This window comes from Mesoplodon densirostris, chromosome 14, assembly GCF_025265405.1.
Source record: "Mesoplodon densirostris isolate mMesDen1 chromosome 14, mMesDen1 primary haplotype, whole genome shotgun sequence".
Classification (NCBI taxonomy): Eukaryota; Metazoa; Chordata; class Mammalia; order Artiodactyla; family Ziphiidae; genus Mesoplodon; species Mesoplodon densirostris.
In genome coordinates, this window is record NC_082674.1 from 55152205 (window position 1) to 55179882 (window position 27678).

A 27678-nucleotide genomic window follows, 5' to 3' on the forward strand; every position below is an offset into this window, starting at 1 on the left:
TTTTGATATTACTTCCAATAAGTACAATATTTATTAAACATATCTTCAGTTGTTTTGTTACATAGTGTGCAACAAATTACAATATTCTGCAGCCACAAATTATATGCAGAGTATGAAGAAACTATTAATCAGATAGTGTAATCTTTCCGTTTATAACTCTACGAGGAAGAACTAGCAAATCAGATCTTACATATAACATCTCACTAAACTTTATGCATGGAAAGTGACAGACACTGGTTGTGCTGTTTGATACAAAATGGCTGAACTTCATCTTCAGAAGACTAAACCTGACATCTAAACATGCCAATATAAACATCAAAACAAAATATATTCTAACCAACCACGGGAAACAGTCTGGTATCAGGAAAGCAACAAGGATTACACACATTATTTTATAAACCAGCACACAAAGGTTTAAAACAGTTCTGAAAATGAAGTTAGCTGTCTTGAGTCAAGGGAATAAAAAAAAAGTCAGTATTGACCATTTACAATCTCTGACCTTTGTGGAGACGGTAAGAATCTGTTGTAGTGCAGCTACATACAGTACAATTCAGGCAATTTTGTTTTTTTCACGGGTTCAGATTGCAAATTCATTGCTGTGAGAAAAGGACGGAGGCAAATTTTAGCAGCAACCTCCACCTGACTGCTTGACCGGAGTGCTCTGGATTTTAACATTGGACTTCTCTGCACCACCAGCTGTTGCTCCAGGACCCATTCGCTTTTTAATCTCAGCTGCCATTGTCATGAAAGACTGTTCTACATTCGTTGCATTCTTAGCACTGGTTTCCAAAAATGGAATTCCGAGGGAATCGGCAAATTCCTAAGAGAACATATAAGGCACAATTAATTGAAAAATCTTTTTCACTTAGTGCATTTCATCGTCTGAAATGGGGAGTGATGAAGGACTAAGTTTACTGAATCCAAGCAGACACTGCACAAATTACTACTGTCAAAGTATTCTGGCGCATGTATTTTTAAAAGCTAAGGCAGTTGCGGCCATTGTGTGACTCCATACCCATAGATAATTCAAATTCAGCACCTTCCAATTCAGTTTGAAAACCAAACTTTAAACATACCTTTGCTGTTGTGTAGTCTACTACTTTCTTTGTGGTCAGATCACATTTGTTCCCTACCAACAACTTGTTGACGTTTTCACTGGCGTAACGGTCTATTTCCTGCAGCCACTGTTTAACATTATTGAAGGACTCCTAAAAAGACATTTTAAAGAATGATAATACAGTTCTGGACACAACTGTTCTAATGAAGCAAGTGATAAACAGATGTATCTCTCCTGACCTAAGACGAGCTAGTGAGACAATCTAGCTACAAAAGAAGAACTCTAATGCTGGGAGAGAAGTGAACTGACATTAAAATGATGATACATATGTACATGAATAAGAAAACAGAATTTGAAGCCTTGAGGATGAAAATGCCTTATCTGAGAGGGAAATACAGCTCAGCAATAAACTACAGCTCAGGCAAATCCAACTGTTTTGGAGTATGCCATTTATATGCACTACAAAACCTGGTTTTTGAAACGTGACAGAATTTTGGTTTATGAATAAACCTACGAAATGTGAACTACTAGAGATGTCAAAAATCATTAAATAAACGGGTCCAAAGTAAAGATGCTTGTTTTCTTTTCCATAGTCATATTTAAGGGAGGAAATTTTCCATTTTTAAATATTACAAGTCATTACTGGAGATTTTTAAAACTAGCAACATTTTTTTCCTCATGTTGATATCACTCACCCAATACTCCTAATGGTGCTGAATCTAAAGTCTGTAATTCTAGCTATCTCCTAATTAGCTATGATTTCATAGTTGAGGTGAGATTTAACATCTCCTACAAGAATTATATATTCTAATTTTCAGAGTTCATCTTTCATTCTTTTCTTTGACGGGCAAAATAAAAGGACCCTGAAATTTTCTAACTTTCTGGTCAAAAGATCAATTATGGCCCTCGGACCACATTCTTCACACTATCTCCACATCCCCCTACCTTCTTTCAACAGCTCACCTTTAGCTACTCACTCTCCTCTTAAAATCTTCCTCAGAGCTCATCCTATTTCTGAACCACATACTCCACAGGCAGAAGCCTCTAATCTTACTTTTGGCAATTCCGACAGGTCTAATTACCAGGCAAACTCCTGTTAACACTTGGCACCAAAAACAGCATAAGCCAAACAATCTCAGTTCCCTCCACACTCTTGACAAAATGATCAGTTATTTAGTTGATAATAAATATAACTTGGGTCCCTTGAAAGCAAATGTAAAACCAATTACTAAATTTCCTATTTACTAAAGGAAAATATTAGGAAATTTTGGTTGACCCATTCATTAGGTGTTCAAATGATGTAGGGGAGAAAAATAACAATGTACCTGTCCTTAAAAGATACATTGGTTTAGAAAAAATGTTTTTTATGTCATTCACTTCCTTAGGGGTGGACAAAGTTTTCTGCCATATAAATGATACTGATGGCTTATATGGAAGGTAGACTAGTCTGCTATTTATCAAGGAGTAACTTACTACTTTGTCAGTGTAACAATTTTTCCTGGAGCTTACCTGATCTGTCACATCATACACGACTATGATGCCATGGGCTCCTCTGTAATAACTGGAGGTGATTGTTCGAAATCTTTCTTGGCCTGCTGTGTCCCACTAGTATAAAACAATCAAGAAATCCAAACAATTCCATTAAAACAGAGTTGGGGAAAAGGAGGGAGGAGGGAGAACAGTTTAGTTTACATAGTTGTGGATTACCAGGATTTGATATAGAAACATTAGCTCTCTGTGCTCACACTACTAAATTGCAGGGTAACTGCCAAATACCCGAAGGTCCAGAAAAGAAGGTAGTGTCTAATTTAGCTTGCAGTAATGCTACCAATACTATAAAGCTACTGGTCTACTAACACCCCTGTAACAGTACAACTCTCACACATAAGACAAAATTACTTGCTAGCACAATTTATCATCATGGAAAGCACTGAAAGGACCTAATGCAGATAACCACCAGTCAAGATAGCACTTTAGCCATCTCAGGAACAATTATTTTAATCCTAGGGAAAACAATGTAGGTAAGATGATTCCAAATACTTCTATAAAATTCATTTTAAGAGCACTTTACCACATTTCATTTAGGCTCCAACACTGGAAACAAATAACATTGCTACATTAAAGTTCTGGGTTAAAAAAAACTATTAAAAATATCAAGGGACTCCCTGGTGGCACAGTGGTTAAGAATCCACCTGCCAATGCAGGGGACACAGATTCGAGTCCTAGTCCGGGAAGATCCCGTATGCCATGGAGCAACTAAGCCCGTGTGCCTAGAGCCCGTGCTCCGCAGTAAGAGAAGCCACCGCACCTCAACGAAGAGTAGCCTCTGCTCACAACAACTAGAGAGAGCCCACGCACAGCAATGAAGACCCAATGCAGCCAAAAAAAAAATCAAGAAAACAGATTTTTAAAGCCACGACTTTAACCAGGCAGGGCAATGAGAATTTTGTTTAACTTGCTCCTAGACAATGTCCGTTTCTTAAAAAAAATTGTTTAGAAAAGCTACCTACCCCACTAAAAAATACCGGTAAAAGATAACATCTTGATTGATGGGGAAATAACAGAATGGTTACTTAATGGTTACCATTAAAGAAACAAAAACAAAAAATGGACTTAACGCCTAAGACAAGTGGAGATTAAGATGCCACAGCCTTTAGTGGGAAGGAATTGTAAAGTTTTGGAATATATCTGTGAACTTGACATTGATCCCTACTAGTCCTAGATGGCAAAAAAAAAAAAAAAAAAGTTCAGGAGCACTCAGTGAAATCACTTCCTTTTCTAAGACCCAGCCAACATAGAGCTGTTAAAAATAAGCTTTAATTTTGGGGAAATTTAAATACAAACTGGATATTAGATAACATTAAGGCATTAGTGTCAGTTTTGTTTTACTATGTCTATTTTACATAGTAAAATAGAGATGCATAATTAGTATTTCTGGAATAAAGTATCATATCTATAATTTAACATACTGAGGGGGGAGGGCGGGGAGAAGTAATAATGAAGCAAATAAAGTAGTATGTTAACAATTGTTAATTTAAAACAAACAAAAGCCACCATAGCTTCATTACCTTTTTCATCCAAAGTACTAGCCTATGAGAGTCAGGAGACTATCTAGATCTACTGTTATCAGTAAGGAGCCTCAAGTCTTTCAGGATATCCTTGGAGAAGCATGACCTCTGGAGCCAAGCCAACGTGACTTCAAAACATCTTTGGCTTCCTGGTTATTTAACTCTAGGAAGAGTCACCTAACAGTTTCTTCGTCTATAAATCCCAGATACCGCTCACTTTATAGAATTGCTAAGTTTAAATGAACTAATGCTTGTAAAATGCCTAGCACAACGCCTGATTATAGATGCTGCTCAATAAAATGTTAGTTCCCTTCTCTTCTCTGCCCACCAACCCCTTTCACAAAGATAGCACAACAACAGGAAGAAAATGTTTCTGAATAAATGTTAACAAAGAATTGTAGCTGACTAAGCAATGGCATCCAAAGAGCAAAATTTCTGAGGTCTCCTTGCCACTCTGAAAACTCTGCTGACTCTATATCCTAACAGTACCTTCACCTTCCTCTGTAACTGATCACCCTCTATGTACATAATCCTCATTACCCCTCATAATCACAGGGTAACTGATTTTCCCATGTTTGTCTCTCCCACTGAAATGGGATCTCCTCCTATGGGGCTGTGTTTCATTCATCCCTTCAACCTTGAATCTATCTGAATGTCTGTGTAATGTATGCATTTCCATAAAGCTTCGAAAATGAATAAACCATCACAGAAAGAGGCCTTTCATGGTATGGGACTACACTCTGTACATGCCCCGCACCGCTGAATGTTCTGTAATCACCAACTCTGATAAAGACCCAGATGGCACACTTGAACAGGAAAAGCAGAAAAGATAATTAAAATATAGATAAATCCAATCATTTTGAAAGACCCAGAAAACTTGGAAGGGTAATTCAAACCAGGCAAGATGAAATGTAACAGGGTTAAAAGTAAAATCCTGCATTTAGGTTTTTAATGCCCTAGTCACAAAATATAAGACTTAAAAACAAAAAAAAAAAAAACTTTAAGATCCAAACTAGTAGGTAAAATGGTTATTGAGATAGCAAATGTAGTAAACGCAGGTTTTCTTTTTATGTCCTTGAATGGGCCAGTGATGAGAAAATAGCATGAGTCCCTGAAGTGTGAGAGAAAAAAAAGAAATTCAGAGTCCGAATCAATAGAGAATTTACCCCATGTAGTCACACTGGCTGGATTATATCTTTGTATTTGATTTTAGGAATCTCATTTTAATAAACAGCATGTATAAAATGTAAGAGCAACCCAAACCCAAATTGTAAAAGGTTCTGAAAACATGCTTCCAGAAAGGAATGACCGACTTCAGAGGTAGAAGGTGTGGTAAGATCAATCTAAATGGCAGGCTGCCAATAGAAAAGAAATTAATCTCTATCAGGCAGCTGCAAAAGGCAGAGTAGTAAGAGACAGAAGTTAAAGGAAATTGGCTTTGGCTCAAAATAAGAATTAATAACTAAAAGGTTATTTATAAATGGAACTAGCTGCTTTGAAAAATGGTGAGCTTCTCAGAAATGTTCAAAAAAAGGCACCAGATAGGGAAAGGAAAGATGAAAGAAGATGAAAGAAGACTGAGTGAGTGACCTATAAGATCCCTTCCAGCCAGAGGAAGTAGCAATATATAAATGTTTCACAAATATATACCCAAATGTTATGAAGACCAATGATCACACATAACACAATCATTTCACATCAGTAGTTACAGGCTTGGGTGCTTCTTTCTGAAATATTCTTTATGGTGCCAAGTTGGCACTCTACATATAATGGGAAAAATCAATATGGAAGATACTCTGTTCATTGGTTGAAAGTATTTCAGGGTATCTCTGATAACTACATCCTTGCAAGTCCTAGTTTGGGATATCAAGGGTGTTCACTTGTATCAAAATCCACAATTCTTTTGTAATGTACCTTTCTTTTCCTTATCAGAGTCACATAAGAGAACAAATAAAAAAAAATAACCTATCAAATATCCACTTGTCTGGGTGTGTCGTATCATCAGTAACAATTGTGTATGGCCTAAAAGTTTACAAAGGGCTTTTACATACATTATCATACACACATACACAGAGCTATAGATTTGGTTCTCACAACTACCTTATTAGTTAGTAAATCAAGCATTATCACACTCATTTTAGAGGTAAGAAACTGAGTCTCAGGAAAAAGACTGAAGTAAGTTAAACCCATGACTAATAAATAGCAGAATGAAGACAACAAATCCAAGTTTTCTGACTCCAAATTCAGAACTCCTTCCAGTTCAGGGTGTTATCAATTCTATATAAAGAACAGTCACTTGTTTTCTATGTTACCTCATACTAATACCCAGATACCCAGATATCTAAAAGATACCCAGAGGTTTTTTTTTTTATGACCATAGGTATGTCCACACTGGTAATACCCAGACCCATATTAAGTTTCTACTACAACTGCCTACTTCTAATTCAGGGTTGAGGATATAAGGATGGATAAGGGAGTGAGGACGGCACAGGGACACAAAATATTGAAAACAGAGAGCTATGGGTCACTTGGTTCTGCTAGTAACTGTAGGCAAGTCACTGAATCTCTTAGCATCCATCTTCTGAGCTGTAAAATACGTAAGAAAAGCTAAGTTCCCTTCCAATAAAATTCTACTTTTCTACAGAGTTGCTACATACTATCTAATAAATACTCTTCAACTAAACCACATATGAAGAACCTCTCCTAGGTTTCTTCTAATGTTCCATAGTATTCAGCACAATAAAAGACATAATGAAAATTGCTCAATATACTTCTGCTATAAGACAAGGTAAACCTCAACTTAGACCCCTTAGACCACACTGATAAAAGCACAAGAAAAAGAACTAGGACCAAGTTTGACTTAAAAACATGTATTTCTGCTTTATGAATAGAAAATTCAATGAGGAAGGGTAATCTTTTATCATTTTTCATCTAAACAATTCTTATTCTACCACTGTCATTAGATGAATGATTCTTAAGATACTTTAATTTTGTTAACATATTAATAACAAATACACTCTAAATTTACCAAAATAGTTTCCGCAAAAATTTCTAGTCCAAAAATTACTTACTATTTGAAGTTTGATTGTTTTCCCATCTAACTCTATAGTTCTTATTTTGAAATCCACACCAATTGTGCTGATATAGCTTTCCGTATATGTATCATCCTGAAGGGAAAAAAAGCTAACAATTAAAATGAATGTTCAATAGAGTAAATAAGAAAATACAAAGTTAACTTTTATCTACAAAGCAGATAAAGTTTATAAGGCGTAACATGTTGAGAACAGCCACTCCATCCTCTCCTGCACTCTGTTCATGTTCTGAAGACAAAGTGCTATTTAGCAATGGTTTCTTCTTAAAACATTTTTTTTCAATAGCTATTCTTTAATTTTTCCAAACATCTCTTGGCAAATTCTTTACATACATCACATAGAAAAAGGTTTTATATTTTTAATGATTATGAAAGATTTTTCTAATTTTCTAATCAGTGGAACTCTTGCTCCTCCCCATCCAACTTATTCACCACAAAGCTATGATCATGTCCTCTCCTGAAATTTTTTAGAAGTCAATTTTATTTCTCAGTTACAACTTTTTAAACAGATATAACTCACATACATGAAATTCACCCTTTTAAAGTGTACAATTCAGTGGTTTTTAGTATATTCAGAAGGTCGTGCAACCATCAGCACTATTTAATTCCAAAACATATTTTCATCACCCAAAGAACACCCTATACCCAGCAGCACTCTCCATTTCTTCCTCTCCCCCTAGACTCTGGAAACTACTAATCTATTTCATGTCTCCATGGATTTGCCTGTTCTGGACATTTCACATGAACGGAATTATATACAATGTGGCCTTTTGTGTTTGGCTTCTTTCACTCAGCATAAACTTTTCAAGGTTCAGCCATGTTATAGCACGGATCATTCCTTTTAATGGCTTCATTCCTTTTCATGGATGAAAAATAGTACCCTGTATGGACATACCACATTTTGTTTATCCATTCATCAGTTCGTGGACATTTGGGTGGTTTCTACATTTTGGCTATTATGAACAATGCTGCTGTGAACATTTGTGTACAAGTTTTTATGAGAACAATGTTTAACTCAAGGTTAAACTTTTAAAATTACACCTTTTTTTTTTAATTGAAGTATAGCTGATTTACAATGTTGTGTTAATTTCTGCTGTTCAGCAAAGTGATTCAATTATATGTATATACAAATTCTTTTTTTTTATTCTTCTCCATTATGGTTTATCACGGGAAACTGAATATAGTTCCCTGTGCTATACAGTAGGACCTTGTTGTTTTTCCATTCTATATATAATAGTTTGCGTTTGCTAACCCCAAACTCCCACTCCATCCCACCCCATCCTCCCCTCCCCTTGGCAACCACTGTCTGTTCTCTATGTCTATGAGTCTGTGTGAACCATGTTGTGAATCGTGAATCAAACCAACTATAACACCACACTTCTTAGACAACTAGGGAAATTAATTTTGTTGTCAACAAATGTATTTTATAGGAAAATGTCCAGTTCTTAGAAATACATATTGAAGTATATAAGGGGAAAATGACATATTTGGGATCTGCATTTGTGGCACTTCCAAAAAAGAGAAGGGGGAAAAGGATTAAATGAAGCCAGTGTGGGGAAGTCTTAATAATGCTGAACCTGATGAGTACATGAGACTGAAACAAAGATCACTAAAGAACAAAATGTGATCAGAGAGAGTTCCAAGTGGCTAGAGGTAGCTATGCTGACTTATCCTCCACATATATTCACATTAATGCATACACAGAATCACTGGATAAAAGGATAGTCTTGAAGCATTGACTGCAATTTGACAAAATGCTCATCATTAAATTTAAATTTTTTACTTGTCTAATAAGCATCAGGTACTATAGAAAGTGGATAGAGAACAAAATGAATGCAATCAACATTCATTCAGCACTCGTACATGCCACGTACTTTGTTAGAATTCTTATAAACCCCTAAATGACCCTCACTTGCATGCCTCTGAACCACTGCACACGCCCTTCCTACTGTCCAAATTCTCAGTATCTCCTTCTCCCCACTCCCAAGCTTTATCCCCCTACTCCCCAGTCCCTGGGTCACATGGCAATTTTTATTCATTTTTCAATTCTGAGCTCAGGCAATACTGACTGTCCAAACACTCCCCAACTATTCAGCCAATAGTTAAGAGATTCTTCCCTCTGTGCTCCCAAAGCTTATTTTACATTTATCATACCTTTCACAGCCTGTCTCTACTTCAGGGGTGTGAGAATCAGTATTTTCAAAATGCATCCTAGGTGATTCTACTGTGTAGGTAGTATGAAAACCTATGACTTAGGTCAATAGGCATCCTGGAAGGGATTTTCTTTGAAGCACAAATACCTCAGGCTATAGCCATTTTCCTCAAGAGAGGCCAGCTTCTTCCCACCTACCTAGAATTGCTGATTTAATACTAGGAATTATTCTTAATTTTAATTAATTAATTTTTAATATTTGCCAATTTAATAAAAATTAAGTAATATCTAATTTTAAAGTCCTTTAAATACAAATAAAATTGAACTTTTTTTCATATTTATTGGCAATTGTATTTCTCCTTTTGTGAACTGCCCGCTTATGTATTTGCTCATATTTCCATCAGGGCAAACATCCTTTTATTATTAATGTGTAAGTGTGCTTTATATATTGAGAATATCACCCCTTCCTCATATATATTTTTTTCCTAGTACCATTTGTTTTCCAACATTTTTATGTGCTCAGCATTAATTTTAATGCAATCAAATTTAACAATCTTTTCTTTCCTGATTTTTTTCTGTGTTAGAAAATACTTTCACATAAGATTAAAGAGCCACCTAACTTTTATTCTGGTACTTCCATGGTCTCATTTTTTAACTATTATATATAGTGAAGTTTTATATATATATATATATATATATATATATATATATATGGGATTCATTAATATCACTTATATCATCAGAAAAGTCATATTAAGTATTTGAGATGCTGTCAAGCTTGCAGTGGTGAATTTTAAGTTTTCTAAAATTCTGATTTTCCTTTGAAAAGCTTGAATTTATTACAGGCAGCAAATGCTGTTAGATATTTTCCTTGAAGTGATAATGTCTGTTCATCTGATAAAATGTGTACCCAATACTCAATTCTACATAATTATAGTTTGTTAGTTGTTCTTTCAAGTTAAAAAAAAATGTTCAATGAAAAAAGCAGCTAGTTTAGCTCAAAATGGAAGCAACTATACAAGTGCTTTTCTCTCCCTTGAGACAGCCAACATACTCCAGTCTTCAGTAAAACTACTTTATGCAAACTCCTCATTTCTTCACACAGAATATTTAAAAAAGAATACTCGAGGATCAAGATTTTTTTAATTAATCATTTTTAGAAGCAACCTAAGTGTCCATCAACAGATTGAATGAATAAAGATGTATACATACACATATACATACACATACAATGGAATACTACTCAGGCATAAAAAAGAATAAAATTTTGCCATTTGCAACAACATGGATGGACTTGGAGGGTATTATTGTAACTGAAATAAGTCAGACAAAGACAAATACTGTATGATATCACTTATATGTGGAATCTAAAAAAATAAACTAATGACTATAACAAAAAAGAAATAGACTCACAGTCTGTTCATAGAGAACAAACTGGTGGTTACCAGTGGGGAGAGGGAAAGAGGGAGGAGCAAGATAGGGGTAGGGGATTTACTACTATATATAAAATAAAAAGCTACAAGGACATACTGTACAACACAGGGAATAGAGCCAATATTTTATAATAACTATAAATGGAATATAACCTTTAAAAATTGTGAATCACTATGTTGTACACCTGAAACTTATATAATATTGTACATCAACTATACCTCAATTTAAAATAGTATGAAAGAAATTAATCATTTTTACTGTTTCATCAAAGACACTCTTAAATGAAAATGGTGTTTTTCCCCGCTGTGAGTGAACAGAGGTAAACACCATGACTATGAGTATAATTTGGGGCTTAGCACTGCTTCAACATGGTGCTAATAAGGCACTGGCAGTTTTACCCACCACTGCTTTTGCATCATCAGAGCAAAGATCAATAGAGTGAAAAAAGGCAAATGTCTTTTGCCTTAGTACTAAGTAATTACTTACTTAGTAAATACTAATGGTTTAGTATTATTAGGAAAGTAGTTTTGACCTCATGGACCCCAAGACGGTCTTGATAATCCCCACTGGTGCATACTCTTAAGAACCAATGATCTAGACAGTGAGAAGGAAAACATGCTAAATTTGAAGGCAGTTGATAAGACTATGAATAAGACTGTAGATTTTGGGGCTTCCCTGGTGGCGCAGTGGTTGAGCGTCCGCCTGCCAATGCCGGACACACGGGTTCGAGCCCTGGTCTGGGAAGATCCCACGTGCCACGGAGCGGCTGGCCCCGTGAGCCACAATTACTGAGCCTGCGCGTCTGGAGCCTGTGCTCCGCAACAGGAGAGGCCGCGATAGTGGGAGGCCCGCGCACCGCGATGAGGGGTGGCCCCCGCTTGCCGCAACTAGAGAAAGCCCTCTCACAGAAACGAGGACCCAACACAGCCATAAAAAAAAAAAAAAAAAAAAGAGCTGGTGACACGTACGTGCGCCGCGACAGCGCGAATTGGAGGAAAAAAAAAAAACCCTCAATAGGTTACCAGAGTAATTCAAGGTAAACTACAAATAAAGGATAATTGAGACAGAATTTAAAAAAAAAAAAAAAAAAAAGACTGTAGATTTTATTTATTAGGTTGAAAGCTACTTATCAGTTTGTAGATTTCAGCATATAGAACACTATGCCATTGTCAAAAATAGTTTGTACCAGACCCCGCTTTTTCTTTTTATTCTACTAAAGTTTTACTTGAAGATTTGTTTTCCATCAAGTCACTTTCAACACAGACCTATTATTTTCCCCTTACCTCACTACTTATGTTGGAATGAAACACTGATCTCCAAGAAGAGTATTAGACACTCTGACTTTATAACTACACTTTGCTTGAATTTCTTTGAAGAGCAACAGCATTTCTTCTATTTAAGAGTCTAGATATCACTGGGGATGTACACTTGGAGGCTTTATATATAATATATAAATTCTGGAAGAATTAATATTCTGAATAAAACTGTTTAATCTTTTGTCTCCCTAGGAAACATAAACAGCATTAATTTCTTTAAAAGCATTTTGATTTCAACTTACTGCAAACCTAAGAAGGAGGCAAGACTTTCCAACTCCAGAGTCGCCAATCAGAAGTAACTTGAATAAATAATCACTGCAAAGAGAAAAAGAAAATCACGTTAATAAAAAGCATATTGTATTTTAAGTTCTACAACAACAAAAATATAGCCAAGAATAACAGCTCACTGAGGAAGACTACAGCTCCTGAAAAGCCCATGAACGGCCTAACAGAAGACCAAACTGCAACAAACAGCAGGAGCCCTTTTGATGAATCACTGAACATGACAGAATTATGTAAAAATAAGATAGGCAATGCCACCCATGATCTCTAATATAAGCTGAACTTCCACTTCCAAGCAAAGATTGAAAGGAAACATAAGTGATATGCATTCTTGGAGGGTCCAAGACTTACGCTAGAAAAATCCCACTCTTCTGCAATATTAGAACACAGGGAGCTAACTTTTCATTGTTCTTGCCAATGAAACGTATCTCTTCTTCAAATTCCAATCTAAAGTCATTATTTCATAGCAATCCTCCAATGAAGGGCTTTAATGATCCTTCCCTAGCATCCACCTGGAATTCTCTCCCTTAAAAAAAATGGATCATTTAACTTCTGAAAGTCTATATTATAAATATCTTAAACTGGAGATGCAGTAAAAGCAAAGGCTGTGTAAATGCACAACTTTACCAACATTCTAAGCTTGTGTTAAAGCATTCTTTGGAAAACACTGAAAGCCAGGCTACGTTTATGCACCTTTACCACTGCCAAACCTAACTCAAAAAACCATTCCCAGGCACAGACATATATACACTACCAAATGTAAAACAGATAGCTAGTGGGAAGCAGCCGCATAGCACAGGGAGATCAGCTCGGTGCTTTGTGTCCACCTAGAGGGGTGGGATAGGGAGGGTGGGAGGGAGATGCAAGAGGGAGGAGATATGGGGATATATGTATATGTATATCTGATTCACTTTGTTATACAGCAGAAACTAACACACCATTGTAAAGCAATTATACTCCAATAAAGATGTTAAAAAACAAAACAAAACATTCCCAGGAATTCTTTCCTGAACCTGAAGACAACAGACGGTCAGCCAATGGTCTCCAAAGGAATCTCTCATAGATTCTTCCCAACTCTGACCAATTCTGTATGTTCTTTTAAAGCAATTTCAAAATGACAAAAAAATCCAGAATTTACAGATTTTTTTCAGAAGATATACATGATTCTTCATTTTCTTCCTTGTGATTTAGTTTTTAAAAAAATGCTGCATACTTAAAGTGAACCCCAAGTATCACTTGCAAATGAAATGTAGATTAAAATTATCAGATTTACATGTAAGCAAGATGTTTAGAAGTGATTATCTCTGTGAATATTAATCAACTGTTACCTAGGTTTATACAGTGATATGTATTACTTAAAACATAGCTTTCTGGTTTTACCGAGTTACCATAGTACACTTATTGTTCCTAATTATACCTAAAGGAAATAATTTTTTTGAAAATCCAAAGTGCCCTAGTCAGCAGCAAAATAAAGGTCACAGAAGGAAGTAAGCTTTTAAATAAGTCATTAGGAAGAGTTGATTGAAACATAGGATGAACTTAACAACTAACATCCTTTCCAGTTTGAAATCCTAAGGAAAAAAGGGGGTAGTGGGGATAATGATTATAAAAATTTACCCTTAATAAATTATTGGTACCTAATACCAAACAAGTTTTATTTTAGTCAATACAGTTGCTGTGCTGACTCGCTTCAGTACTACTGATCGCTTTCTCTTTAATTAGCCCAAATGAATTCTTAAGAATGCTGAACACTGAACATTAGCAATGAATTTACATTTCAGTCAGCAAGAAAAAAAATCATACCACCGATACTACTACAATTACTTACTTTTTAACAAAAATTCTGATACAACAAATGCCCTGAATTTACCAGTTTCCCTCAGGACAGTGCCAGGCATCCAGTAAACACTCAATAAACATCCTCTGAATCAGTGGTACTGGACCCCTTTACAGTAAAAGACAGCACTGGGCCACATATGCTGCCTGTAGTATCATTCATTACCTTAAAGATCAATTTCTCTCTTTCAGAATAACCATAAGGCTGTAAAAAACATGAATGCTTCCTAACTGTGCTACAAGTTACATTATGATTTCAAGGAAATTAGTAGTCAATTTTTTAAAAATTACTTTTCAATTATCATTCTTTTTAAATTTTACAAATGGCATTATTTTGAAACGTTATTTAATTTATGAGTTCCTGATAATTTAAGGCTCAGAGCCGTTGTAAATAATATGAAGAACTAGTTGAGCACTCTGTTCCAAAATGAATCCTGTTAAAGAAGGCTATTTTGTTCTCTCCCAAACCATCAGCTTCACTAACACGACAAGAGACGTGGAGGAGAGTGGCAAACAAAATCAACTAACAAACTTCTTTCCTTACTGAGTTCACACACCAGGAGACTGTGATCAACAGCATGTTACCTGCACTGGAACGTTTTAAATTACCTACTCCTATAGTACCTTATTTCTAAACTATTAATACATAGGATGTACAAGAGAATTCAGATTTGAGATCACTTAAAGACATTTCTGTAACTATAATTTACAAAACAGAACACAGTAAAAATGTTGATAGGAAATATACAAATCTAAAGTTAGAAAGCTCAATATCAGAATGTTGGTACAAAGAGTCAAGAATAATTTAGCAAATAGTAAGACTTCAAATGTATTTTTCTTTTATTCTCAAGAATTTGGATTAAGTTTTCAGTCTGCAATACCGTTTTGACTTAAGTGAAAAAACTGAATTATATCAGTTGAGAAATCTTCATGTACAACTGTAATCACCACTCACCTAAATCAGATAGTTCTAGTAAATCCTATCCACTGTTCCCAATCAGAATTTCCTCAGGTTTTTTTTTCATGTCTAATTTACTATGACAATGACACTTCATATTTTCTCCCCATAAGTAGTCTGGAGTCTGTTTTTCCCCACTCTTATGTTTAACATACCTATCTGTGTGAAGGTAAACTGACTTATTCATCCAAAATGTAACACTGTGCCTTTTACAAAGCACTGTGCTAAGAGATCAGAGAACATTTTAATTTTGCATTTTTAATCAGGTCTCTTTCATTGTGAGAAACACCTAAAGAATATCTATAGCCATCCTTGAGTAACATTTTGGGCAAAATGCTAGAGAAAAAAATTTACAGGGACATGGCATGTTAAAAGGACAGACGCCAACCTCAATGGCCAAGGCAACAATTTGAGCCACAAAGTAAACAATCATGTACTGAATTATAACCCAAAGAATAAAATAAATATCCATGAGTCCGTAAGTGTATAAATCATTAACTAAATAAATAGGAGAGGAGAGACAACAATTCCTTACATGAGGATTCAAACTAATGCATGTAGAAGGAATGAGAGAAATAGAAAATCACTGGTAGATTAACTGCTGCAGGCAAGATCCACTGATGAATGCTAAAATTAGTGGGTGAAACTTCAAGGAGACTTAGGATATTTTCACGGCCTCAAAATTTGTCCCCCCCAAATATTTATTACTGCAGTGGTTTTAACATATGCCCACAAATTCTTTGAACACTCCTCCCTCCAGGAAGTGGAGCTTAGTTTCCTTCCCCTGAGTGTGGGTTCTTAACGACTGGTTTCTAACAGAGTGTAGAAAGGGAAAAATAGTAATTTTACACTGGAGAAACCTGACAGATGCCACTTCTACTAAGTGATCAACGTGAACATCACCAGCAATAAGTCATACTGATATTATGTACCTTCTGATATGATGTAATGAGTAGAGTGCTTCACCTCTATGGTATCTCTCTCCAAATCCATAACCCCAGTCTAATCATAAGAAAACATCAGACAAATGCATATGGAGGGAAATTTACAAAGTACCTAAACTGTTCAAAACTGTCAAGGTCATGAAAAATAAGATTGAGAAACTCACAGACTGAAGGAGGCTAACATGACATGACAATTAAATACAATATGGTATCTTGGATTAGGTTCTGGAACAGAAGAATGATATTAGTGGAAAAACCGGAGAAATTGGAATAAAAGTCTATAGTTTAGTTCACAGTTTACCAATGTTAATATCTTAATTTTGATAAATGTACCATGGGATATAAGATGTTAATATTAGGGGAAGCTGGGTGAAGGGTATACAGGAATTCTCTGTACTACTTTTGCAACTCTTCTGTAAATCTAAATTTATTTCAAAATAAAAATGTTTTAGAAAAACAAACTATGAGGACATTAGTGAAATAGGTACAATCTCGTTGAAAAGCTAGCCCCTGATATTTTTTAAACATGAGAGACATATTTTGTGTTTTCTCGAGTTAAATCAACAATCATAAACCATGCTGGATTCTGTAAAATAAAAACTTTGCTTTTGAGGCACAAGTATTTTTTGAGAATATTAATTTAAAGTGGAAATAATTCAGTGAGAAAGTAAGACGTTAAGACTGACATAGATTAAGGCTCGATGGAAAGGGGCAGATTCAACCTTTTAACAATTGGATGGTGGGATGTCAAATACGGTAGCAAGTGAAAAATTATTTTTGCTATCAGTTTCTCCTTAAGTCTACTCCTGGTCTCCTTCAGCAACACTCTAGATCCTCTATTTTCATTATTTATGATCTGAACATAATCGTGATACCCATGCCATTTTTGCATGTAAGCATTAACATTTTCTATACCTTAAAAAACACCACTATTGTGAGAGCATGAAACAATATTTTTAAAAAGTTACCAAAACCCATTTTGACTCAAAATTCAATTTAGGTAAAATGTTTTCCTTTTTATGAAGTTACCAAACTACATCTATAAAATATGAAGTAGGAGATGAATCTGCTTGTTGCTGAATCTAAAATACTACTCGGAATTCTATAATCTTAAAAGAGATTACTACGTGATACTGTTATGTAAAAAGATTATAGACTATGTTTGTCTAGTATAACCCATTTTTGTTAAAAAAAATTTGTACACACATAAAAGATTTGGGGAAAGAATGGACACTTCTAAATTGTACGATTACACTTGATCTTTTCTTTATATTTTTTAAAAATAGTCTGCAGTCAGACTGTATTACTTTTCTAACCAGAAAAAAAAAAGTCATTTGAAGGGAGGAAAAATTGTTAATCAATGATTTATTCAATGAGTGAACAACCTTACAAGTTCTTTCAGCATACCTGTCCTAACACAAATGACACCTAAGTAGGTAAAGTAGGTCAAGGTTGTAAGCAGACAGCACTGGCCCATTCCCAATATAGCCACAAAGATATGAAGTCAACTTTTTGGATTAAATAAGAATAAACATTTTTTTCTTCTTTTATGAAACAAAATTTGGATTACCAGACACAGTTCACCTGTCAATGAATATAAGAGATAGCTGACTGACATTAATACAAGTTTCAACTATCCTTTGGAAACACACCAAGGAAGACAAAAGTAAACAGTGGAGAACTATATAATTGTTTTTATCCAAACAGTACCCCCAAAATACAAATTTCACAGTGTCAGCTATAAGTATACCTTAGAAAAGGCCTGCTATTTTAAAAAGTTCAATGGAACCTAAATTCGTTCTCTTTCACTTAGAACAAGTTCACTTGCATGATAGGAATCATTTAGTTTTTATCTTTTTATAAAATCATACTTGAAAACAGCCTAAAACTAAGCTAACATAACAAATTTAAAACAAAATCATGGTTATATTATGATATAGTGGCCAAATAAACTTGAATTCACTTTTAAACTATACACTAGTCTATTAGTCTTTGGGGTATGGAATGATTAATAAAACTTGAGCTGCAATAATTGTGCTTGACATCTACTTTTCTTCTTCACTCACTTTAAGTATGCTCCACAGAACGCAATTCAAAACTGACCATCAGGGGACTTCCCTGGTGGTCCAGTGGTTAAGATTCTGCACTTTCACTGCAGGGGGCGTGGGTTCTGGGCAGGGAACTAAGATCCCACATGCCATGTGGTGTGGCGGCAACAACAACAAAATTGCCCATCAGGCTGGATAAAAGAAGTAAGAACTTTTAGTTACTTCATATGCTTCTATATCATTTGAATTTTACAGAGTACATATTACTTTTGTGATTAAATTAATAAAAAAACTAAATAAACCTTCAGCTATGGACAAAAGCAGGCTGTTAGTCAAAATAAATCATTACCAAGAATCTGAGAGGGCAACAGTCTTTCCTCCATATTTAAGAAAACAGCCAAGCAATTTTTTAAAAACTCTCCCCATAACTGACCCCTAAAACTACATTAAAACAAATATTTAGAGACAATAGCTTAATTTTCCAGGTTCCACTTTATCTCTGTTTAAAACAGTGTTCCAAAAATCCAAAGCTGGAATTCTGAAAATGAGGGAAACTTTGGTTGTTCTGAAGAAGTAGTAAGCCATACAACAGGACAAAAGAGTAAATGGTCTTACCAAGGAGTGTCCATACCTCCCGACCTTTCAAAGCCTGCATGGGTCTTAGACCTGGAAAGAACTGTATTTGAATTCAGGCTTCATCACATACTAGCTACAAGATCTTGAGGTAAGGTACTTAATCTATCACCATGAAGCTCTATTTCCTCATCTGTAAAAAGGTTCAATTAGCACTCTCTACCACCCAATTAGGCTCTGGTCAAGATTATAAATATTGCCTCTAAAGCATTTAGCACAGTGTCTGGTACAGGAGCACAATAAGTGGCAATTATTATTATTTTTCCTTCCTCCCTCCAAATCAGGATGCAACCTGATGAAAAAATCTCAAGAGCTACAGACAAAAACTTTGAAGCTATTTATCCAAAGTTTCAGTACAGATGATGGGTGACAAAGTATCACAGGAGTTTACCAGTATAATCTAAAGTAAAAGTGTAAAAATTACCAGCTAACAGTTATAAGTACTATGATCACAACTCCCAAAGTCTAGCAACACATAAAACAGTAACACGGTCTGCAGCAAATGTGCCTGCCTCTCCAGCAAGAGACAGGCATTCTCTGCTTTACTTGCTTTTCTCACAGAAAGACATCCATGACTTTAAGGCCCCAAGTATAAGTATTCAAGAATAGTCATGAGGGTAGAAAAACTGAGAATGGATAAGATAATTAACTTCAAGCCTAGAGAAGCTTTAAATATCAACCCAAAACAAGATGTGAAGAAAGTCAAAGGGCCATTCACAATACATACCTCACAAACCCTTCTTAACATTTTTAAAAAGGCCTCTCCAATCACGAATTTTAGACATAATTGACCACAAAAATGCTAGTCGCCTAATTAACTGGATTAATTTTAAATTCCTAGAAGTTAAACACACACACTAAGCTGGAAACAGCACACTTGGACTGTAAAATCACAGGCCCTTGAGTTAAAATTCCAATTCTACTGTTTCCTCTGAATGCCCTTGGGCAAGCCATTTAACTCCTCTCTGGCTCTGATTGCTGTAAAATTAGGACACTATTTCTTCATACTATTAGGGGAAATAATGGACATACATAAAATTTCTGACTAGTGGTGGGAACTCAAATTGTTATTTGTTGACCTTATCCCAGGACGAGTGTCAAGGCTTCTGGAGAGTCCTCCTCGGTGCTGTGTTCCTCTCCAGCTAAAGCAATATAACTAAAACTTTGTGTCAATAATAGAAATCCTAGGCCCCTTCCCCAAGTCTTTTGCACTATTATGCCATCTTATTCTTTAAAAATATCACAAGATTTAATTTGTGCTAATACTGTTAAATTGATTATGCTTGTTTGAGCTTGAGTCATCTTAACTGGTAAGCACCTGGGAGCAAAGTCCGTGTTTTATAATTAAAAAATAAAAACCCCTCAACTCCTAGCATAGTCTAAGTGATAAAAGAGAAAGAAAGGGCTGGCTATATTCTTTACCAAGCTTTTTTTCCCCAGGGAAATCAAATTGTGTGTGCGTATGTGTGTGTGTGTGTGTATGGGTGTACATTCACTGGAAGATTTTAAATATCTGTATTGAAAACATTTTTCAAATAGACAAGGTCAGAGATCAACGTGTAATCATTAAATGTGTTAGAAAAACATTAAAACTGAAACCACCTGCATATATATATTACATATATTCTTACATATATTCTAACATCCCTTACTGGAATACACGTGTCAACTCCTGCATAGCACTGTACAGTTTACTCTTGAGACTCAGAACTGAGGCGGTACTAATCACGTTATAAAGAAACAGGCTCCAAAGGCATATATGACTTTTATGAGGTAAGTGGTGGTGTGAACTTAAACCTAGGGTTTACAACTCTAAATGCTGGGGTTCTTCTGTTTTTTTCATATCTCACCACATTCCCTCAGTGATATATACTCAGATATGATAAAAATGTCAGTAAACGTGTTAAGTCCTACTTTGTATATAAAACCTATCAGAATGAATCAAACCACCTATGAACTAGCACACAGACCTGACCAAATATAAAGAAAAGTGTAATTCACTGCTTAAATTAACTTAGAACATTTGTCTTAGTAGAGAATAAGTTAGCTCAGCTCAAAAGAGCATGGTAAATTTTGGAGTTCAGACTACATTAGCTTTAGTAAGTGATGAACCCAGTTGCTCTTTATGAGGACAGATGCCAGCCACCAACCCAAAAATTAAGCACTAAATAATCAGCCAGTGTATATTTGACAAAGTTGCTTCAAACGTCCTTTTATAAATCTGGCTACCTAACTATTTTTATAAATCCCATCTAATTCAATTAAGACTATTACATATTACACTTGGCTATGCATTTATCCTAATTACACCCATATGAACTTTAAGGTAGTAAAGATACTGCAGAGATGACATTGTTCTTAATGTGAACACTAATGTTCTGTGAATTTACTCTGCCTTTGTTTCAAGAATCTTGGTAACACTTCATATACTAGTAACTTAATGAGAAACAAACAGGTAAGCATTTTAATAAAAGGAGAAGAAAAGCACAGACTAGGTCATCAAAACAAAGCCACGCCCAAATAAATCTCACATTTTGAAATTAATCAGTTCAGGATACCAGATTTAATATTAAACTCTGTCCCTCTTGGGTTAAGAATTGGTAGTGAACATTCTCTTTTCTGTTTTCAATCTTCTAAATCAGGCATTCTTAACTTGAGGTTCATGAATAGGCTCAGGGAATGTGAACAACTTGCAACTTCATGCAAAATGTTACGAGTACGTATACACATATGGAGCAGATCCACAGGGTTCATCAAATACTCCTAAGGGTACATGACCATAAACGGGTTAAGAATAACTGCCCTAAACCAAGTTACTGGAAAATATCTATGGGCAGAGTAGCAAGGACAAAGAACAATTCCACTTAAGTACTATTGTTATTCAAAGAAAATACATTCAGACAAGTTAAATCCATCACTGTTCCTAGAAAACGTCAATTATATAATTCACTCAATTTCCTTTGTAAAGATCACTAGTTTGAGATGCAGACTGCAGAAAATATCCTGGGTAAAGACCCTAGCCAAGTAGCTGGCACAAAGAGTAAGCATTTGTTAAATAGTAGCTATTATTATTGAAAATAATGTTTCCAAAGAGTGGTCACCTTTGTGAGCAAAGGTAACACTACCCGTCAGAATTGGGAATCTATAAACATGGAACAGAGTAAACAACTGGAACCTATCAACAATCTTGGATTTAATAAAGTGGGGTGTTCTGACCAACTGAGCCATCAGTCACAAAAGTACCAAGGAATATTTCACTTCCTACCTCTCCTTTGTACCCTATTTCTTCACATGTTTAAGTCAGTAAACAAACCAACAAACACTTGTTCTCTGGTTCCCTAAGGCCTCAGGATTATTTTTTTCCCCAAAATATCATTACACCATTACCCTTTTATAATCTGAAACATCACAGGGTGGTTCCAAAGAAAAGCCAAGACTTTGGTTTTTTTCCCCTAAATTCTATTCCAGATATCAAAGAAGCAATCTCTTCTCAGCCCCACCTTCTACAAGAATACAGTGGAATAGTCTGACTGTTCCCCTCTCCCTGTAAGATTAAAAAACAAAAGGGGGGGGACATTTTGCCTAAATCTCTTACTAAAACTCCAAAATGTAGTTCAGACAAACAGTGGTAAAAAGCAGGTAAGTTACACATCTAAAATATCTCCTGCACTGGCATCCTACACCCATTTTCAGTTTCTCTTCATCTTAAAACACTCAAAAGTATTTTTTAGCAAACCTTTAAAAATCTCAAAATCTTAAAAAGCATTTTATTTAACGCTGTTTTTATATATTAGGAAAGAGACAAGAGTAGGTAACATTAGCAAAAGGAAGCTATTCTTAACTATCAAAAATGAAACTTAACTATTACAACTACAAATAGTAAAACCATCATATATGTACAATCAAAAGTTGCCAAGGAGAGAAAACACACATGGCCAAAGGACTGCTGATAGAATATGAATACAGCAAGATGCTTAGCACTTGTTAATCATAATCACTTAGATAAATCACTAAGATTGCTTCTAGAATAAAAACTGAAATATTAAAGAAATTGCTCAGTGGGCTTCCCTGGTGGCTCAGTGGTTGAGAGTCCGCCTGCCAATGCAGGGGACACGGGTTCGTTCCCCCGTCCAGGAAGATCCCACATGCCACGGAGCGGCTGGGCCCGTGAGCCATGGCCGCTGAGCCTGCGTGTCCGGAGCCTGTGCTCCGCAACGGGAGAAGCCACAACAGTGAGAGGCCCGCGTACCGCAAAAAAAAAAAAAAAGAAAGAAATTGCTCAGAAAGCAAAATTCTCTTTAAAAGTCAACTAAACAGTCGGCAAGAGAACACTTGATTCTGAAGCTCTTCCATCTTTAGGACAAAAAAAAAAAAAAAAAAAAAAAAAAAAACAAACCTTGAATATGTAAGAAACCGTCAACATCTTATACTTTAACCTAATTATGATGAAAAGGAAGAAGAAAATTTTAAATGCAAAATTTCTGTTTCTTTCAATGATCCTTCAAGATCATCCATTCACACAAAACTCTTAATATGGAAAGTCTATATAGCTACTGGTAACTTACATTACCCAAAGAATTACATACATTGATTCTCTATGGACATTAAATAATCGTATTCTGAGTAGTGAGAATACCTCTTCTTTAAACTTCTTTGAATTTCTCAAATCATTACCAACACTACGAAAAAGTCATCAAGGCAACCTACAAAAAGAAAATCAATTTTTAGTTGATTTCTGCTTCTTTTCTAATAAAAAATCTAACTAAAAATTATGTAAAAGGCAGTAATGATATACTTATTAATGAAATTACACTGTCAGACAGATAACAGAACTGATTAACTTGTTTTTACCTTTAAACCCTTAAGTTAAAAGACAGATTTATTCAAAGCAGAGTGCTGACAAAAAAAAAAAAAAAAAAAAGTCAGATGTTCCTTGAGTCTACCATGACAAAAAACAAAGTTTAAGAGACTGACTAAAACTTAAACCATGATATTTTAAAAAGTTAAAAACAAGGTAAAAAAAATTTTTTAACAAATTTTTTCTACATTAAACTAGTCGATCCAAAGAGACTACTACATATAGTTCTTCCTACCGTAGTTAACTGGTATATTCACGATAGGTACACCTACTTTATTCTTAACACACTCCTTGATGAAGCGGCCAGAATTATTTTCTTGACACTAAAAAAAAAAAATCTGCTAGAAGCTAATGGATTAGGAAAAATGCTTCTGATATGAGAATAATGTTAAGTATTTCTTAAGCAGTGTGCTGAAATAATCACTGCCTGCTTTACCACCTAGCTCAGGAAAATCAAAATCTTTCCTCAAATCTCCAGAAAAAAAAGAAAGCTCTGATCCTTTCCATCTACTTTTTCCACCGCTCAGATTCCACTTCAGTTGCATTTTGTTTTTGTCTGTAGCATTTGTAATTCAAGTGAGTCAGTCATTACCCTTAATTTCTACCATAAAGATAACCCAGGGCCATCATTTCTCCCAAATCAGCCAAATAACAAAGAAAGTAGTAAAAGAAAAAGCTTAAAATGTAATCATTGATTGACATATTTCTTATTCTCCTCACTCCCAAACCAAAAGCTTACAACTAAAGATCATAAAGTAAAAGCATTCCATGATAAAGCTACCAACAGGTAATCGTATGTCAACCTATATAAATCTAAAATTCTGTTCATTCTGAGAGAACCACACTTTTTCTTTTGTCAAGAACACATCTTCAGTACCAAATTCAGCAGCACCCATAAAGCAGATTTTGAAAGTTTCTAAAAGGATTAAGATAAATAGTAGATGATAAACCAAAACAAGGAACATTTGGGGGTGCACCTGTAAACATTACCTAGTATACTATTATTTCAAATTAGTATATAAAGTGTATGCTATAATATACATGTATTATAATGTACAATATTGTACCTGGCATATAATAAGTGGCCATGAATGTTAGCTATTAGGATAACACTGTGGAATCATGAAAGGCATTCATCCATTAAAAGTTTTAACTTAAGAAAAAAACATGCGACTTTAAAGTTTAGAACAAGGTCTTAAAGCAAATGGACTTGTGTTTGGGTGATTAAACTCTAAGAATTTCCTTCTTTTCTCTATTTTCCAATTTTTCTCTACTTTTATGATGGTAACAAACTTTATTAAAGATAAAAAGAAGAAACCGCTGAACTCAGATTTCTAAAAATCTGCTTGCTGGTTGCCTTTGTGACCTTCTGTAATAAAATACTACCTCCTCTCACCTTAGTACTTTTCACTAGTGCTTTTCCAAACGTTTTTCCAAACTCCTAGGTTATTTTACTTAAGAGACAGTCTAGAATATAAATACAGTAACCCAGGTACAGGCACACTCAAGGCCATAAAAATATACAAATGATTTCTGGGACTGATTCTGTTGAGGTCATTAATCTAGAGTCCTCAAAAGAAAGAATGGTTTGGCACTCTATTTACTTAAGAATTACTACCCTTGCCATTTATTAACCATTCTCCTTTCTTCTTCCCTCTTGAACAATCCTTCTCACTCCCACTGTTTCTCCAAATCTAATGTTAGTAACTCCCGTACTGGTTTGTTTTCTATAAGGTCTTTCTAAACCCTACTAGCCAACCACAATCCCATGCCTTCTTTTAAAATCTTGTGGCTCCAATCCATGCCACACATCTGGAACTTACCATACGTACTGGTATTTAACATATATAAAATATATTTTTTATATTCCATTATAAATTCCTTGCAGGTAAGGATTATATTTCTAAATCCCAGCACTACTGGAATGCCTCACATAATGATGTACACCATCTACAGTGCTCTTACAGTTTACCAAATTGTTCTCTATATACTTGAGCCTCACAACTACCCAGACAGGAATAAAGACGACTGTCCTATTTTACAAAAGGAGAAACAAATTCAGAGTCTAAATCATTTGTCATGGTTCTGTCCAACTAATCTTCAAGATCTATTTACAGTACTAAATATATGCAGCAAATTTAAGAAACTCCCTGAACAGAAGACAAACCTCCATAAAATGGAAAATCCATGTACTTTACTGTTGCCAGGAAAACTACTAAATTAGGGACCTCAAGTTCAACTCTGCCCAACTATGCAAAACCAACTTTGTCCTTGGAGCCCTTGATAAAAAAACTGCCAACACAGCAAATTTGTCCCTATTAGAACACTGTCTTCAACTTCTTAAGGTATATAAAATTTTAATAAAATACTATGGCTTCTATTTAGAACAAAAAAAGGGGACGTTTCAGTGTCAAACCACAGTATTACAAAACTTGAAGTCAGAATGCATTTTGCAAGAGCCATGTGACACACACATGACAGTCAGCTAAACCCATGGGCGGACCTTTTAGGGGAAATGTTCAGCAGTAACTGACCAAAGCAGCAAATAAACTCAACATTTAGGTCAAATACTGATCTTTGCTTTAAAAAAGTCCCCCGTTTCCCTCAAAGCCTCTGACACTGAAGAGGAATACCAATTAAATCTCCTTCAATTATTCCTTAATTTCAATATGCAAACTGTAGAAGGATGTTTTTAAGGGCCATTAAGGAGAACCCAAGAAAGTCTTCCCAAGGAAAGTGAACACCAGGTCCCAGGGAAGGTGCCAGGTGTGTCACATCTGCTGCGGTGACTTACTGAGTAAGCAAGAAAAAGAAATACATTAACTTTTCATGACACGTCATGGAACCTCATTCCCTATCTGCAAGCATTCAAGTAGGTAATCCAAACCCTACAGATCTATCATAGGGCCCATTCGTTTCTCTTTCAACTTGAAAGCAAAGTCTTCCTTTTAGTTGGTAATATCACAGAGATGTCCCTAGGTTTTAGTGCTGGTGTTTTGTTTTTCCCTTGACCTGTAGGTCATGGCAAAATGACTGTAGTGTCCTCAAAAAAAATAAAAAATTCTCAAATGCCCAGGTTTTTCGGAAGGCAATGGGACCGCTGAGTTCGTAAAGAACTCCAGGAAAAAACTAAAAAAGCGAACTAAAAATTTTAAATCGCTTCTCACCATCTACCCATTCCCCTAAATCCCACGCAATCCTGAAAAGCATCCATATTACCTACAACCTGGCGCGGAGGGTGGAAGAGAGAGCCAACAAGCTCAAGATTTGCAAGTAACGCTGGTTTCCACCCCGACGGCTCTGACAGCTCCGCAGACCGCGGGCGCAGGGTCTAACAGTGTCCTCTAGGAGAGTTCTCCTACCCCATCCCCTCCCTCCCCTTAAAAACAGGCCCTACTTCAAAAGTCACTGCCTCCAAGAGAAGCTACCCCTTCCCACGACCCCACCACCGACTCCCCGACGCCCCAACCCCCTTACCAGACTGTTCCTCCGCACCGGCCTGGCACTCAGGCCAGGACTCCAACCAGATCGGGTCCAGGCCCGGGGCGGCTCACCCCTCCGACCCGATCCCTCCCCCCGACCACCCCTCCTCCGTCAGACAATGGGGCCCGACTCCCCGCCGCCAACCTCTCCTGCCCCATCACCCCTACCTCACCCCGGCCGAGGCCCCCGCCTCCGCCCTCCTCGCCCCCTCTAAGCTTTCCCAAGCTGGCCCACGGACCCAGCCGACCGGCGCTCTCCTGCACTCACTATTCGGGATTCATGCTGGACATGTCACTGCAGCTGCCGCCGCCGCCACCGCCGCCCTTGCTGCTGCAGCCGCCGCCCTGACTCTCCGCGCCACGGGTAGTCGAAGGGAAAGGAATGAGATACGCTATTCCGAGAGAGCAAACGTCTTCCCCCACTCCGTCCCCTTAGAACACAATCAGCAGCCGCCACCACTCAGCTATCGCTTCCACCCAAAATGGCCGCCGGCGAACCAGGAAATAGGGAAGCCTTAG

The 27678-nt window shown here is 36.1% G+C and overlaps 1 protein-coding gene across 1 annotated transcript; it reads right to left on the reverse strand.

The window, feature by feature from the left end:
- RAB1A (RAB1A, member RAS oncogene family) lies at positions 1 to 27678 on the reverse strand. The gene is made up of 6 exons (XM_060116819.1): positions 27428 to 27678; positions 12361 to 12433; positions 7197 to 7292; positions 2567 to 2662; positions 1077 to 1208; positions 1 to 820 (listed from the first exon to the last, which is right to left on the reverse strand). The coding sequence occupies exons 1-6, from the start codon at positions 27448 to 27450 to the stop codon at positions 623 to 625; spliced, it is 618 nt and encodes a 205-aa protein (XP_059972802.1). The 5' UTR covers positions 27451 to 27678; the 3' UTR covers positions 1 to 622.